Raw genomic sequence first — 18,305 nt, 5'->3', positions numbered from 1 at the left:
TTTACTACGCTGGAGGCCTCATGTGGCCCATAGGTCTCCTAAACAGAAGCCCCCCATAACAGTTTTTCTTTCCACACCTTATGGAAAGATGCCTAAGTAACAATTCATCCCGTTCTCTGGCTTGATTAGGTGATCTGTAGCAGACTGCCATCAGTACTCCTCCTGGGCTTTGTTAATCAGTACATTGATCCATATGCATTCAAGATCCTGCACTTTTGAGTTATCAGAAACTCTAGAAAAGGTACTCTTAATGCAGAGTGCCCCCCCACACACACACACATACACACACACACACTCCTCCGTATGCACTCTATCCTTCCTGGACTGGTTATAACCAGAGCCGGCTCCAGGCACCAGCGCAGGAAGCAGGTGCTTGGGGTGGCCAATGCAAAGGGGCGGCACGTCCAGGTCTTCAGCGGCAATTCGGCGGCGGGTCCCTCAGTCCCTCTCGGACCCTGCCGCCGAAGCGCCGCCGATCGCAGCTTTTTTATTATTTTTTTTTCCGCTGCTTGGGAGCCGACCCTGGTTATAACCAATGATTTTACCATTTCAATCATGCAAATTGTCCCACCAGGTTTCAGTAATGCCAATCATCTCAGATTTCTTCTCATCAATGAGACTGTCCACTCTTCTTGTCTCCTATTAGTGGTAAATAAGCAACTGAAACTTCTTTTCACACTCTGTCACATTGATTCAATTTGCCTGTAACAGCTGAGCTTGAACTGCATGTGTCTTCTTAGCACCCTCCCCTTGTATTGTTAGTGTAATACCCTTCTGGCTGACCTCTGCTACTCTCCAGCTGAGAAGATTACCCAACGCCTACCTGTGAGTGCAAGTTAAAAAAAAAAAAAAAAAGCCTTCTCTCCCCTTGGGAAGGGGCCTAATGCTCCACAAAACCAAAACCTTCAGCTTTTCACCAGTCATACAGCTAGTGGTTCATCTCCAGTGTTTTCTGCTTTCCTCTCTTGCTGATGGAACTGGAAGGATCTCTGAAAAATCTCATGAGCTTTCTTCTTCTTAAGCTCCCTTCCAAAGTCCCTGAAGGCTTCCATAATCAGTGTAGTTCCACTTGATACAAAATCATTGGTTCAGCTTCAGGATGAGCAAATGGTAGAATCTGAACTTTTCCAGAGGCTGAGGCTGATCATATCAGATACAAGGGATTTGGTTGAGGTCTCTCTAGATAAAGAGGGCTGATTTGGTTTTGAACCCAGTCCCATCTAGCAGAACTCCTAAAGTGCATGGGTGACAGATAAATTATAGTAGTATTTTGCCTTTATGTAGCAGTATTATTGAGGGACCTCAAGGCACAAACATGGTGTGTGCTAGTGAAGTGGATCAGCTGGCTCAGCAATGAACAGTACTTGATCCTCTAGTCGGCAGGCTGCTCCCTGCTGGGTTTTCAGTGTATTTGTTTCCAAGGGATGCTAAATGGCTTCCTATAACCAACAGGAACCCAAGTTACAACCCAGTTCTGCAACAACCGGTGCAGGTTCTCCCTTACTAAAATAAGTCACGCCCCTGCAAGGCCTATTTTTCACCAATACAGTGCACCTACACTAGGCATCTATATTAGTGCAGCTGCACTTGTGCAACAATCTCTAGTGTAGACAAGCCCTTAGTTTGCAAAGCCTGCTACAGCAATTGGTTCAGCCTTTGGCTTATACAAAAGAAGACCCCCGCACTGACCGGTAAGTACATTAGAAGTAAATGTATCAACATCCCCTGTGTTACTGTGGATTTAAACCAGGGGGACAGAGCAGAACTTGGTTCTAATGATGTTAAGAAGCCAGAACCCAGGTCTGTTATTCCTCTCTGGTGGTTCTAGGAACACCTTACAATATAGGGTGAAACGTCTCTGTTCACAGGAGTTACACCAGTGACCTCATTCGAGAATATAAGGGAGAGTAGAATTTAGCTCAAAGTTCAGTTGCACTTGGAGAATAACTGATTTTTTTTTTTTAAAAAGGCCTTCGTTTTTTAAAAGCTGAGTGAGATTATTTTATTGTATCTGCAGTCAGTGTGTCATATTAAAGTCCTCCCCCGCTATGCAGGTTCCTACCCAGTACCCCCATAAAAGCAAACCCCATCATAAAGCTGCATAATGCAAAGACTTCTAACAGCTGGTGTTGCCTCAACACACAGCTGGGTGCTCTGCTGTGTTCAGAAGTAAGGAAGAGTTCCATACTTCCTCAGTGCCACTTTACCTGCAGGTAAAGCATGATACAGCCTGTTAGAGCCAGTTATCCAACTGACCTGCATTGGTGTTAATAGCTAGCAACACTTGTCCTGTCTTTGCAGGACGGAGATCTCTCTATGCATGTCTTATTTATAGAGTTCCCTCTTGGGAATCTGAGTGCAGTGACCATTTGGATAGGAGTAAGCTAGGAGTCGCTCAAGTGGATCCTTATGGCAGGAATTAAGTGTCTAGCCAGCCATATGTACCAGGATTGCACTCGCTTGATGAAAAGACATACCACAAATATTGTAGCATAAATGCTTTAGTGCTTCCTCCATCACTGCTGGTAATAAATTCATACTGAACCGTGAGTGTCTGTGGCTGGTATTCCCATTTGTCAAGATGAGTAAGCGTCAGGTGAGCAAAAGCAGAAGTTCTAAAAGTATTCACATGCCCAACACTGTCCAAGACATCGCTTTCTTCATATCAAAGTAGTCAGCGCCCTGCCTCCGAGCTAGTGTGTTTGTTTGTCTTAGGTTTTCTGTACACTAGAAAAATCAGTACTCATATCACAGCCACCATCAGCAATGGTGCAGTCAGGGGCGGCTCCAGGCCCCAGCACGCCAAGCGCGTGCTTGGGGCGGCAAGCTGCGGGGGGCGCTCTGCCGGCACCACGAGGGCGGCAGGCAGGCTGCCCTCGGCGACTTGCCTGCGGAGGGTCCGCTGGTTCCACGGCTTCGGACCTCAGGCAAGCCACGGAAGGCAGCCTGCCTGCCGTGCTTGGGACTGCAAAATTCCTAGAGCCACCCCTGGGTGCAGTTACACTGACGGTAGCAACCAGATAAATACTGGTATATACAGAGCTTAGATATTTTTGCCGCTGTCTCATGGAAGCCAGGAGCCTCTTCTACTCATTGGGCTCCCACCAATGTTAACATGGGATCAGCTGAACCAGCAATAGCTTCCATGAGATTTGTGTGTATATAAAATCCTCTAGTATGAACATCACCTAGAAAGTGCGCGCGCGCGCACACACACACACACACCAGTCCACCCCCCTTAACTAGCACTAACAGAGGCCACCACCTGCTGATAAGCAAGCGAAAAAACTCAAAAGGAATTAGGTTCCTAACTTTAAATAGAAATTAGGAGCCTAATTCCTTTTGAGCATTCAGCCCTCAACATCCAGACCAGTTAAAATCAAGCGAGTCTCAGTTATGATGCATCAAAGCTATTTGGTGACTTCTTCAGCATGCTTAGATCTGAATGAATGTTTAACTCAAATTGTCTCAGGCCATCCCCCATATGAAAGCAAGGAAGGAGGACAACACATTCCAAAGGCAGCAGGATCCATGGGCATCATCTGCTTGTCTAGCCCACAAGCCAGCTAAACACATGTTTGTTTCCAGTAGTTACATGGAATAGCTAGCAACAGAAGCTGGGTGTCAAACTGCTTTAACTCAGAGAAGCAGGAAAGCACTTTAGCAGAGTGCTGAGACAGCCCATCCTGAGCCATTCTGTGCTGCAAAGCGGGAGGTCACCTGTGCCAGACGCACCCTGCCCCAACAGCTCAGATCCATCCTGAGCTACTGTTTACTGCAAGGCACGGTACCTCTGATGCTCGATGTGAAACTGCTGGCTGCCTCATCTAAGGTTTAGCCCAAACAAGAAGTCAAAGAATGGAGATTTAAAAATAAAGCTATAAAATAGTTCCCAACTATTTAAACAGCCTATCTGCTGAAAACCCAAACCACTCAGCTGTGTTTATTTGCTCCTGAATAATATCAGTAACAATATAATTGTACCAGTGTAATGATTGTTATACTAATTACACACTGCAGCTGAGATTCAAGGGGGGGAAAATAATGGATGGAAGAAAAATGGTTTCTGTGAAAAAGATTGTTTTCCAAACCAGCTGTTTTGTGGGTATGTTTTCTGTAGAAAGCCAGCAATCACTCCTCATTGGAAAAAAATCTAATTCAGAATTCAAAGAAATATTGCAGGGAAATGTACCGTGTCTTCTGTTTGCAAACACTCCATTTACAAATTTGGAGCACGACTTTGTCTGCATGAATGTTTCCTACGCACTAAATGCGGAACTGTATTCCTGCCACGTACACAAAATGGCTTAGGGGCAAAATAATTGGATTCTGTGGAAAAAGTCTATAATCCACAAGTACTGGGAACCCCTCTGAAACTTGTTTAGCAATGAGAAGGTAAACAGCACCTGATGGAGATACTAGGTTGCTTTCAGGGAGGTGTTTTGCAAAGGGCAGTTTTTTTTATTTTAGGAACCAAGTAATTTTTGTAAATCAAAACAAAAGCCAAACAACAAGGTCCCGATCCTGCAAACACTTACACTTGGGAATCAGTTTTAAGAGTCCTATTGAATTCAGTGGGGCTATTCATGCAAGTAAAGTTAACCATATGCCAACTGTCTGGAGGACTGGGGCATAAGTGATCCTCTCTGACTATATTTATGGAAAACATGATCCAAAAGGATTTTTGTTTCTAGTTAGTTGCACTTTCTGGGTCTCCTGCATTAGAAAGACGTTGCAATGTCTAGGTTAAGTACAATAAAACAAACACAAAAAAACCAACCTAATTTCTACAAATACTTTAATGATTACGAGACCCTGATCTTGCAAAACGGAAGTGTTAGGCTTAAGTTGTCCTGATAGAATGCTTCTAACACAACATTCATGACCTCACACAAAATGAGAGAAGAACACTAGGGGAGGTTGGGGAACTAATCTCCTCATACACCATTTTTGCACCAGTGTAATTTAACTAGCTTCAGAAGTGTTATTCTTGATTTACACTGGGGGAAGAACACCACTGCACGGTGTTTAACTGGCAGACGCAGCTCCTATGTAAAACACTTCTGCTTGCATAGATTTTGCAAAGCTGAAGTAGCATGTTTGGGTCACTTGACTTCTCAGCTCTTTCCAGTCACTGGGAGATTTAGAGGGATGAGAACCCCAGTAATTCCCAACAAACCTGGTGACATTCCCTGATTTGGCTTCCTCATCCTTTTCTTCCCCTCCCCTCCTGATCTTCTCGCCAAGCCTCAGAGCCTTTCACTTACCTGTTGCTGTCTTCTGGGTTGCCTATGGCTTGAATCCTTTCCTTCCAAGATCTTCTGGAGGTGGCCAACTGACCCACTCCATCTGCTGAGGGAGCCAGCAGAGAAGCCTACCGTGACCTCATCTCCCCTGGGCATCATTGTAAGGGGGCAGGACAACCTGTAGAGAAGCATGGTTTTCATAGTTGTGCTTTCCTAGTGGAAACTAAACTCATGTGGGTGTTAAGGACTTTTGCTCAGCACTTCCCTTGAGAAGCTTATTAGAAACCATTTTATTAGCTGGTCCCCAGTCAGGCCACTCCTTAAACATCAGTCATTGCAGCCAGCCTCTTCTAGAGCACAGCAGCTTTCATTGGTTCCCCTCACTCCAGCCGCCACTACAAAGGTTCCCCTGTGCACTAGTTCCACTTCCTCTGGAACAGCCAGTGCTCACACCCGACATTCTAGTGGCAAGAACTAGTGTGTTTGGAGTCATGCACATATTGTGTTCCCCATCATTTTTCATATATTTCAGATATGGTCAAACATATTAGCCACTTTGCTGCTGACACCTATCTGTGCATCAGATGACGCACAATATTGTCAACTGTTGATGTTTTCCTTGAATAACGGGGTTTCAGCGGGTGCTGGAGCTCATCTGGCGATGACGCGAGATGCTCCATGCCCATCGCAAAGTTGAGCCCTGCTGGAAGCCAGCAGGCATCTCCCCTTCAGTCACCATTCTCACAGGGGGAGGAAGCAAAGAGCCCAGCACAGCTCTGCTCCCTCCTTCCCCTCCCGTGAGCAACAACGACAGGGCAGCTCTGCTGCTCCTCCCCCATCTGCCTTGGACAGGGGCAGAGGGGGATGAAGTGCCCCTGGAACTGCCACCCCCAGCCTACAAAGGGAGAGGGGACCACGCTGCAACCCCAGCCTCAGAGAGGGTATGAAGAACCCTAGGAAGAGCAGAGGTGGGGGTTGAAGTGGTGAGGGTGACAGGGGACGGGATCAATCCCTGGGCAGGTGGATGGACAGATGTGAAGGTGAGAGCTTCTGCAACAGGGGCCAAAGGCACCTTACCCCGTAGATTTGGGAGAGTGTCAATACTCATTGTCACACAGATGCTGGGGATGGCAGGGCTGGGGAGGAGGTTTCCAAAAAACAAAAAACAAAAATAAAACAAAAAAACCCACAAACAAACAAAACCACTCACCAAAAGAAAAGAATGATCTTTTTAAAAAAAAAATCTTGATTCTTGGGGCTAAAATCATGATTTTAGGGGGCCTGACTCGTGATTTTTGATCTCTTGAAGTTGGCAATAGCCAACAGATCACTCTGATGCTGCCTCATCCACCTACTAGATGAGCTCTGAAGAGCTGACATTCTGTACCCAATCAGGACTTTGAACATTTCCAGTCTGCTGCACACCAGAGTTAGAGATCAGACCATCCTGCTCCCAACGCACAGGATGCTACCTCTCAAGCCAAAGAGCAGCCTCGGGCTTTTGATGCCTGCTTGATCCATTCCAATTCTATCCAGTGGAAGGTAGAGGCACAAAATCATAATAGAAAGTTAATTCTTTTCCTCCACTGATTTCAGAGCACTATATAAAAGGCAGTAAATATATCATTTGCCTTATTTTATATACAGAGAAACTGAAGCACAGAGCAGTGAAGGAATTTCCTAAAATGCCCAGAAAGCCAATGGCAAAGCCAAATCTTGTATCCCACTCCACTACCTTATCCGCTAGATCATATCCTATAAACATAGGTTCAGTCCTGCTCCCACTGAAATCAGTGAGTGTGGGGGGGGTGTATTTATGAATGGCAGTATATTTATGTAAAAGCAGCAAAGAGTCCTGTGGCACCTTATAGACTAACAGATGTTTTGGAGCATGAGCTTTCGTGGATAAATACCCACTTCGTCGGATGCATCCACTACATGCATCCGACGAAGTGGGTATTCACCCACGAAAGCTCATGCTCCAAAACTTCTGTTAGCCTATAAGGTGCCACAGGACTCTTTGCTGCTTTTACAGCTCCAGACTAACATGGCTACCCCTCTGATACTTGAGTATATTTATGATGCATACAACCAATGCATAGAAGAATATATTATCATCCCATATGGCAACTCTAGTGGAATAATTAAAACCTCAGATCATCTAGTCATATTAATAAGTCATCACTCTTGTTGATACATACTCATACTGGCACAATCTTCTTTGAACTTTGTCTTTTCATTGGCTAACCTCAAAGAAGGATGATAATTTTTAAAGCCATCAGAGAGTGAAACAGAATATCTGCCCCCCATTAAGTCATCTGTTTCATAAACCTTTCAGGCATGTAGTAATCTGTTAATGTCTTACGTTTGCAGATTGCATGCATTTTTAATCAGCTTTGAATAATGACTTTTTATATGTGGCTAGATGATTAGGGTTTCTCGTTGCTCTTGCAGCTTGGACTGCATGTCAGAAAAACTCAAGTATCATTTTCAAAAGCACTATTATCTCTGCAAGTTAAAAAGTGTGTGAAACATACAAAAACTCCAACAACAAGAGTACAAGTGCCATTGCATTTAACGTAAAGAATCAACAGTTTTCCATTTACACTGAATGTTTAAAAGCTGCACTTATTACAGAGCATTGAATTTGTAATTTTATAAAGCCACTTTCCTTCAGATACCAAACTGATTAAAAACAAAACACTGTTCTGAATTTGCAAAGAAAAGTAATTTCTGGTAAAACATTAAATACATTTTCCTACACAATGCTCAATAATGGCTATACGTCATGTTTTACTTGTTAAACCCCTCAAGGAAAACATGGTACTATGGTTATTATGGAAGCACAGATGGCAGTTACACAGTTAAGGGGGAGATGAATTTTAAATTTAAAGCAGCAACTCGGTTTGTTAAATATGAAGAATACAGCATATCCCTCCCAAAATTACAACACTTACTCTGAGTACAGAATGAATGTTCTAAGAATTTACAAGTTAATCTGTTAATTCGTGTTACAAATTTTAAAGGAGTTCTTTACAAAGTTTAGCACCCTGGATCAGGCCTATCTTATTTTTTTGGTCCCCAATGATCTTAATGTAACAATAATATGGGAAGCTTGAAGAGTATGTGAAAGCTCACTGAAGTCTCCTACACCGACTACATTTGAAGACTTCTTTTTTTGCTTTTTGTGATTAGTGGCCGTTTGTCACGGTTATTTTTCATAACTGAAAGCTTATTGTTCCTCAGCCTCTGTTAACAGATAATGTTCTTCTGTGGAAAACATAACTGCCCTCTTTCACAATGGCCACTGGCTCCTAGTGATCATAGTGGGAGTGAAGCCAGGCTGCCCGCAGGGAACACAGTGTTCCCATCTGTACCAACTTTTGGACTATGGACACCAAGGGTAGATTCCTTCTTGTGAAAGGTGTTAACCTCTCGTTTTAGCAGTGGTTCTCCCATGCCAACAAAGGCATTCCAGCTGTCTCAGCACCAGGTCAGACAAAAAGCTCCCAGACCCTACCACTCTTATGTAGGGTGTCCAGATGTCCTGATTTTATAGGGACAGTCTTGATATTTGGGTCTTTTTCTTATATAGGCTCCTATTACTCCCCACCCCCTGTCCTGATTTTTTACACTTGCTGTCTGGTCACTCTACTCTTATGGAACCTTCCAGAGCCCACAGTATCACATCACAGGTGTGACATTAAAGAGACACGGGAAAGCCCTAAAAATGATTCTGTGTAGTTTGGATGGTCATTTGGGGCCTGATCCTATAAGCCCTCAGAACTCCAATTCTAGTCAACAAGAAATGTTTGAGCTGAGGGCTTGCAAGATTGGGCTGTAATTGGATATGCAGAGTGTGGCGAGCTGTTCTAGTGGGGTGGACTTGGAAATTCATCTCTTATTAAAAGCAGACTACTTGCATTTGATTTGCCAACAGTTCCACATGCCCCTTTATGCAACTGGCCTTAGCCAAAACTTATTCAGCTCCCTGGCATTGTGGAGGCCTCAGGCAGTGATGCACCTTCATCCCTCCTGTTCTCTGCCTGTGGCACATAATAGTTTAATCTCCTGAGAGCTGCAATATTTTGCTCTAAAATTCTAGTTGAGAGGCTGCATGCAGGGGTAGTATTTAATGGCCTGTGATATATAGGAGGCCCAGCTAGGTTTAATTGTCCTTTCTGCTGTGGTGCTGGAACAGTTTGTATAGTGGGAGTGCTGAAAGCCATTCAACCAAACTGCAAATCTTGTATATGATGGAAACCACTTCAAACCATGGGGTGCAGCAGCACTCCCAGAACCCCTAGTTCCAGCACCTGTGCCTTTCTGGCTTTAAATGCTATGACTCTGTATGGAGGTAGTCCTGTTTCCATTCACAGAGGTGATGGATGAAAGTGATAAAGTATTCCTTCCAAGAGATCTCTTTCAAATGAATCACTGCTGGAAGAAGCAGCAGCCTGGTAGGGTCTATGTAGGAAAGTTCATGCTAAATGGAAATAAAGTCATAGCTCAAATGTTAAGTTGGTACAAATTACTTTGGGGGAAAAGCTGTAAATTGCAGGAAAATCCCTTCTGATCACTGAACTGTGATCCTGGCTCTTGACACAACCATGCCACTCCCATTGAACAGAAGGCAGAACAGAAGTATAAATAAAATAATAAATAATAAGTGGTGTCCTTGGATCTAGACACTTTGGGAAGATGCTGAAGAGAGTTCCCACCAATCAGCATCCAGCTACCTTAGCCATTCTAAGGACTACACAGGTCAGTCCTTCAGACAATTTGCCAGATTCTGGTCTATGGGGAATGGGGACTTTTTTCCCCCAATGGATGTAGCTTTGGTGCACTTGGGAGACCTTTGTTCACGGATCTTAACTACGGTTGTGTCAGACTTGAAGAACACTCATGCAAATGCCCAGTTAAGGGTCTAGTTATTACTATTAGTTGTAGTATAGCATTAGAAGGCCCAGCTGAGATTGGGATCCATTTCCATGAGGCACTGTATAAACACACAGACAGTCCCTACCCAGAAGAGCAGACAGTCAAATTACATATAACAGATGTGGGAAGGGGAACAAAAGCAGAGAGAGGTGAAATGATAATATTAGTGAAGAGGAAGGAACAAGCTAAATAAAGCAGGGAAAGAACAGGTTAAAGAATGTTATTTAGATAAGTTAGATATGTTCAACTCAGGAGGGCCTGACAAAATTCACCCTAAGATACTTAAGCAATCTCAGAACCATTAGCAACGATCTTTAATTGTAGCATGAAGCACAACAGAACACAACCCAACACAACCCTGCGAAAGCAGCATTATTGTACACCCATCTCACACACAGCTCCAGCCTGATCAGATTCTTGCTCCAAAATAGGAATAATTGCCTGCCTGGGTGTGAGGCACACAGTGGTTATTGCCATACACAAGGTCATACACCATACCCCCTAATCTCAGCCTCTCTCCTCTGGCTCTCACTACAGGGCACTCTTTGGCCTGGCCTTTCTGTAAGCTTGGAGAAAACTCAGAAGTGGAGCAGAAAGCTGCTGGGTGGGATTCTGAAGACAGCCTGCAGTCCATTGAAATAAGACTTGTGCTCCTAACTCACTTAGGCACTTTTGAATATCCCAGCCTCTGTCCTCATGCTTACTTTCCAGTGGCTGGGGTCTCTGGCAGGTGCCCAAAGTATGGTGCTATCTCATCAGCTCTCCAGTGAGGAGCACTGCCTGGCCTATTACAAGCACACTTTGTTTCTTTTCTACCATAGGTACCTTTAATCCTTAAGTTTCCAAGCAGGATTTAGCACAGGTACACAGCAAGAGGAACCTGCCACACAATTTTCTTCCTCTAAATATCCCCCTTTACTGCTTGTTCCTTCCAGTTATATCTTCTCCCAATTACTGAATCACTTGTCTCATTAGCCCAGCAACTACCACCCAGGTGTCAGCAATGCCAAGAGAAACTGGTCAATTAATTTCACTCAAGCTTGCAGTCTTCCCAGTATTGCAGCCTCTTCAGTTCCCCGGGTGCTACGGAGAGTACCCTGTGACAGACAGCCTGGCCAGGATTTCACCAAGGGCGTGTGACTGCTTATGAAACAGTAAACACTGGAATAAAACAGAGTTGGAAGCATGTTCTGCAGCAATAAGGTTCTGACAACAAGAGTGGCACCAGTGCTGCTAGTCTAAGTGGGGTTAATAACAGGTTGTCCGTCGTAACAGAGAGAGAATAGCACTGAATCAGTGATAGCACCAGTAATCTGCTGCCATAGAGAACGCACATGCACCCTCGGTGTCTGCCTGTACACGTATTTGAGGGGGATGTCTGTGCTCAGAGTTCCATCGGTGGCTGACAGTTAAACCCCTCCATTAATATTCAAGGTTCTGGTCACCACCTACAAAGCCCTAAATGTCAGAGACCGCCACTCAACCTGTGTTTGTCTGGATGGGGCTAAGGCATTCTCAGCAGCAAGCCCTCTTCTCTGGAATTTGCTCCCTGCAGAAACGGTCCTGAGCACAAACCTGGCCACTTTCAGACAGAACCATAAAGTTCACTGCTTTGTCTAGGCTTTTTCATAATTTCTGAATCTGCCTCCCCTCTCACCTAGCCTGCTGGCAATGACATTCCTCTTCCTCCTTCTGAAGTGGATGCTGATTCTCATGGGATATTGATCTGTCTAAGGCCTTGGTCTCTGTTTACCCGTGCACAGGGCACCCCCAATACTGCGGTGGTCAGGGCCTGTAAGAAATACAAATAAACCATTTCTGCCCTCCTATGCACAAACAGGACATTAGCTTGACTAGTATTTATGCACACATCTAAGGCCCACAGGTACTGGTGGCATTGCAGTATATTGCTACGGTTAGTAATATGCAGAAAAGAACTTAGGAAATAGAGGCTAGGAATAAGACTTTTTTGAGGGGAAAGTAGAATCCACATTGTTTTGGACGGGATGAGGAAGAAGGGAGAATTCTATCTCCACCAAAACTACTACACTGTCGTACGGTTCATGCATTGAGCCACTTTATATATATAAGCACTTCCCATTCCTGGGTTACAAGGCAGCTGGTCTTTAAACCTCTGTTTTCTTTGGCATGGTACATGGTTCATCTGAGATAACCCACAATTAACAGCAGGGCTGCAGCATATAAAGTGCAGCATGTCAGTAATGTCTTGCCCCCATTAGAGGAACCGAAGAACAACCCTCCACAAGCCTCAGAGCGCCTCAGTCTTTGTTAGAATGCCACATGATCAAAGTCTGGCACCGTGTGTGCATGCGTCATGTGCTTGTGGGGGAGTCTATGGGTTTGCCGATGGTGTTTTGAACTGTTTATGAGGGCTGGCTGAAAATTTGCCATTGACTTTCCCTCCCCCTTTTAAAAAAATGGAAAATGGATTTTCAATTTAAAATGCTACACCCCTTGGAGACAGTCTTTCCTTGTCTCTGTTACACCATCCTGGCTGAATACAGATAGTTGGAGGTAAGGGCAATGACTCTCTTAAAGAGCCTGCCCCTGCAGTGCCAGAGTCGTCATCACCACAGGAGCTGCATGGAAAGCAAGTAAAATGGTTCCTTATTCTCACTCATTGTTTTTTACAGATGCTCATAAACAAGCACAAAGGGAGTCACAGCTGCTTAGCAGGGAGCCCAGCCCTATTGACGTCATCAGGCCTGAGGTGCTCAGCACTTCTGAGGATCAGGCCCTGAGACTGGAAGCTTCTGGGCAGGGACCCTGTCCTCTGCTGGTTTTGGTCAGGGCTAGCACTCAGTCATCACTCAATAAATAACGGGAATACACTGTCACTCAGTCCTAGCATGACTTGCTCAGTCGCTCTCACTGCCCTCCCCCCCACACTGTCTCTCTCTTATTTACAACATAATTATTAGTCCTCTTGAGACACAGCAAGAAATGTTTCACTGACTGATCCCTGTTATACCCAAAGCTGCATGAGAAGCATCTTACTTAAAAAGCCTAAGGCTATTATTACTCTAACAGCAGCAGCCAGGACCTGGGCTTGGCAAACGTCTGACTTTCCTTATCTTCTTTCAGCTCCTCGCAGATAGTAGGGGTGGATGACGGTTCCTCAGACCTGTATCCCAGATACTCGTGCTCAGTACAAGCAATAGACAGCATAGTAAATTACTAACCAGCTCTCAGAGCTGTCGCAGCCCACAGATAAAGGGAGAAGCAGATGGTTAACATTGGATTTCTTCTTTTTTTTTTAATCTAATTTTGCCTGGTTGAAAAAATGCTTGGAAATATTTATCTATCTCAGGAGCCAACCAAAGACCCTGACCCTCCATGCTGTGTGTTTACTAGCCGTACTTATGGATGGACTCCGTTCTGAGCTCCCAGGGGTTGCCACACTCTCTGAGAGAGGCCACATTTGGCATGCGCACACACATGTGGGATATGTATGCACAGATTGCATTTGCAAGTGTTCATCTGCTGCCAGCCTCCTGCTTTGCCCACACAAATTCACATTCATGTGCCCCTGAGATCATGACTAGCTGGGTGGAGATCTCTGGCCTGTGTTAGGAGCAGGTCAGGCTGGATGGTCCCTTCTGGCCTTAAAGCCTGCTGAGAGTGTGGACACAAAATTCCACCTAACCCTTCCAGACTGAGCTGCCTAGGCGTATTATTTTGGTTATATTAGTAGCGTGTGGTAGTGCCCAGAACATGCTAAGCATGTTCCTGCTCTGCAGGCCAGCAGCTGTGGCCCAACCGTCTTCCCACTCCTTTCTGCACCTAAGGGGATTAGGGAAGGAGTAGTCCCTGCACTCCCCAGAGCAGAGGGACTGTAACTGCGCCCAGGGTCTTTATGCAGGCCATGCAATGTGAGGAAAGCTGATTGCCCTCCCCTACACTGAACACCCATGTAAGAGCCAGGCACAGCCCAGCCCATACTTAGCTTTCTCCTTGTCCAGCACTCTGCATTTTCTCATGGCCATTTCTGCTTTCTAAACAGGTGTTTGTTATGCTGAGTTCGGAGTGCGTGTCCCGAAAACCACAGGCTCTGCCTACACCTACAGCTATGTGACAGTGGGGGAGTTTGTGGCATTCTTCATCGGCTGGAACCTGATCCTGGAGTACCTGATTGGCACAGCAGCTGGCGCAAGTGCCCTGAGCAGCATGTTTGACTCCCTGGCGAATCACACCATCAGCCGCTGGATGGTTGACAGTGTTGGAACGTTAAATGGACTGGGTGAGAATTAGATTAATACTCTTGTCATGTAATGTGTTGAAGGCAAGTGGAACCTCCTTGGAAATCAGACAAGGATTGCGTGCTCTGTTCACTATTTACCACCCGGCCACCTCTGCCAATGGCAGTCTTGTAGTTACTTGCGGGCATCCCAGTAGAGTTGGAGTGAGGCGGCAGCTTACCTCTCTGACATCAGGTGTGCTGCCATGCCCAAGGTCCCCTCCTTCTGTGGTTCTGGTTCTCTCCTCTGGAGGGAGCCCTCCTCTGGTTTGGGGGCTTGAGCCCCGTAGCTAAAGCACAAGTCTTTCAAAAGAAAGCCCAGTTAATAGCTGCCCAAAACAAGTCCAGCACCCTCCTTGGGCAGCAGCCCTCTGCCTAGGGTCTGTGCGACCTGCAAGTCCTGTTCCTTAATTACAGGCATCACTTTCTCCTCTTGTACCAGGGGCCAACCCATCCTTCATTCTCACGAGGCCATGACTTCTCTCTGAATCCTTTCCCTTCATTTCAGGGGCTTCCCATCACCCCAAGGGCACTGTAAGGGAGCCCAGGCTCTTCACTAATCCAGACTCATGCCCTCTGACCCTGTACCATGCAGTGGCTGTCTGCCTGTCCACTCCAAACTGCCCTGCTCACAATTCCCAGTGCGTCTTCCATACAACTTCCCCTACATCACCCTGAACCTTCTTAGACTCTTTCCTGGACTCTCTTCCCAGCTTCTTCTCAGCAGGGAATGACACCAGCGCTGACCAGGCCTCCAGCCTTGGAGAGCTTCCTTACCCCGCTGCTGTCCTTCCCTTGGCTCTCCTCACCTTCCTATCAGCCGGGGACCACCAGGCCCTAACTACAGGGGAGCCACCCAAGTCCCATTCCCGCTTTACACCAGGAAGGAGGGCTTGTCTTTTACCCTGTCTCACCCTTCCCATCAGGCCTTGCTGTAGCATATAGTCACCTAGGAGAAAAACCAGGCATAGATGGGGCCTGAGTCTGAGCCTGACTTTGGCCCATGCCTGGTTTTGCTTCTAGATGAGATGTGACAGGTGGGTTTTCAGGAGGGATGTCTGAAACTGCCAACCAATCCTGGTGAGTCTTCCCTTCTCACCTAAGGCCTAATCCTGCATGGTGTTGAGCTCCCTCAACTTCCACTGAAATCTGCACTTTGCAAGATCAGGCCCTTACTGATTAATGCAGATAAACAGGTGGAAGTGGGAGCCTGTTGTTTCCTCACTGGCTCATGATGGAGGAACCTTAATCCATGAGTTAAAGACCTTTGTGAGTGACTATGTCAAAATACTGCTGCTAATTCCTTCATTCACACAGTGACTCTCTCCTGCTGATACACACTGCATGCTTCTCAGACACAGGGCAGTTTAAAAACTCACAAAACGCAGTGTAAAAGTGGAGACAGTATTTAAAAAGCCACACAATCTGGGGTCCTCTGAAAAGGGCCTGGTGTTTGCCGGGGGGGAGGGGAGTTCTCCGTCTGGTGACACAACTGGAAAACATTCGTTGGCTGGAGGGAGCATTCTTTGACGCAGTCAGAGGGGCCAGAATAAATCATTTTATTGGTGCTAGCAATGGGTTTGAAGCAGCATGTTTTGCTCCAAATGCAAACAGTCTCAGAGCTTGGCTTGTTCCAAACCAGTGTTCTAGTTCAACTTGGTTTAGAGACAGGCTCAAGAAGTGAAGCTGGAAACTGCATTTGGAGTGGAACTTCCCTGCAATTTGGGCGGAGAACAGGTCTGGGGCTTCTGTCTGAGCCCATCTCTAATTTATACTCATCACCTGGAAAACAACCTGTGTTTTATTCTCTGCGTTTGCTAAAGTTCTCTCTGACTACTAGGGTATAAGGACACTACATGGTTTCAGGGGGGTGCCTATCACCCATACACACATGTTGATGAAGATAACTGCTAGCTGAAGCAGTGTGCTTCCACTCTAGTACAGCAGCAGGTGAGAAAGTGCATGCACGGATGCTGTGTTAGTAAACTGGCAATCAAAGCAACTTCTCCAGACCCCAATTCCTGGTTAATCAGATGGGCTGCATCTGAAATGTAATGAAAACAAACATTTCTGAGCACCCAGCCAATGGCAGTTTTAGAGCCAAATCATAATATATACATTATGCTGTTTAATTTTACATTCCCTCATTATCATCAATGCCGAGCGACTAGCCAGACGCAGATGGCAGTCTGTGAGCCAGTGGAGGGCTTTCAGGGTTCAGGGATTCAGCAACATGGCTTCCGCAGACAGGGACCATGCTGCAGAGCCACTTTTAATCATTACCGTCTAGATTTCCTTCTACAGGGACCAACCAGCTGCCTGGAGCACAAACATCTAGTAATTGCTTGCTAATTTCTGTGATTTCCCTATTTGTCTAGTAGCCCCAGTACTACTCTGTGGCTGATGCTAATGAATAGCAATAGATCATAGTTCTGATAAATGTTTCATACAAAATTTAATGTTTGATTCATTTTTAATTGGAGGCCAGCAGAGTGGATGACTAGATTTTGGGAAATGGAGGCATGTCATACAGTTTAGGACCTGATCTTTCGTTCTTTGCTCACCCAAAATTCCCTTTGACTTCAGGGCAAGGAATGGAGGGTGGGTCCTTTATCCCGAATGAAAAATGGCAATCCATTCACAGTAAACAATTTGACACACAACTGAAAGCACTGGGAAATGCCGTACTTAGAAGAGACCATTAGTCCAGTATCCTGGTTCTTACAAGGAAAGTGCTAAAACATTGTAAGGCACCTGGTTGTTGTGCCATTCTATGAAATGGGAGTAAATGTCTTCCTGACCTTAGCTAATAATCATTTTGTGCCTTAAAGCCTGGGGGTGAACATCTTTGAAATGTATCGTAGCTAATGTAAGCAGAGGTGCTTTGATTTGTGCCTCCTAAACCAGGGCCTGCTGCACATTAACTATTGATAACCGTTAATCCTTTGCATTAGGATCAGAGCAGCGCTACAAATTTTTATATTGCTCCAGAATCCAGAAGGCAGGGGAGGGGATTTTCCTGAGGTTCTTTCTGTCTCTCTCTGTCTCTCTCTCACTTGCTGTGCATGAAAAGTTACACATGTATTTTGTTTTGTTTGTCCAGGGAATGGAGAGGAATCATATCCAGATCTTCTCGCTCTGGTTATTGCTGTCATTGTAACCATCATTGTGGCCATGGGGGTGAAGAACTCTGTGGGATTTAACAACGTGCTCAATGCAATTAACCTGGTAGTGTGGCTCTTCATCATGATCGCTGGGCTTTTCTTTGTCAATGGCAACAACTGGTCTGAAGGGCAGTTCTTGCCATTTGGATGGTCTGGGGTAAGTGTCTTACACACAGTCTGGTATGTTATGGGCAGCAGCAGCCTTCAACTGAAGCATCCTAGCTGGTCACATAGGGCCCACACCATAGAAGCCGCACCACTCCAATTCCCATCTGCTGTGCTAGCAGGTCATCATTATTTATTTGTATTACATAGCACACTGAGGCCCCAACTGAGATCAGAGCCCCCAGTGTGCTGTACACATCCATCGCAAGAGATAAACTATCAGCTCTTCTCAGCAGGGACTAACAAAACATAACCGACAAAGGGTGGGAGAAAAACTGAGGTGAAGCAACTTGCCCAAGGTCACGCACAACAGGTCAGTGGCAGAACAGGGAACAGAACCCAGGTGTCCTGGTAACTAGTCCAGGGCCCTAGTCACTGGCCCATATTGCCCCTCAGGCTATGTAACAATGGAAGTCTTTAGCCACCCTGCTTCCTTCTTAGAAAGCACCACTTTGGTTTCATCTCCTGACTCCTTGGGCCATGTAGAGAGGTCATAGGGCCTGATAAACAGGGGACTCTGGGCAGGGCCCC

General features: G+C 45.7%; 1 protein-coding gene across 2 annotated transcripts in view; it reads left to right on the top strand.

The window, feature by feature from the left end:
- The window catches only part of SLC7A14 (solute carrier family 7 member 14), a 64,064-nt gene that overhangs the window by 29,876 nt on the left and 15,883 nt on the right, over nt 1-18,305 (top strand). For both annotated transcript variants that reach the window (XM_045029328.1, XR_006582030.1), the window contains exons 3-4: nt 14,212-14,448; nt 17,549-17,766. In XM_045029328.1, the coding sequence (XP_044885263.1) occupies nt 14,212-14,448; nt 17,549-17,766 (455 nt within the window). The remainder of the gene's footprint in view (nt 1-14,211; nt 14,449-17,548; nt 17,767-18,305) is intronic.

The sequence above is a fragment of the Mauremys mutica genome, chromosome 9, assembly GCF_020497125.1.
Source record: "Mauremys mutica isolate MM-2020 ecotype Southern chromosome 9, ASM2049712v1, whole genome shotgun sequence".
NCBI lineage: Eukaryota > Metazoa > Chordata > Testudines > Geoemydidae > Mauremys > Mauremys mutica.
This window is presented reverse-complemented; position numbering and strand designations above follow the sequence as displayed.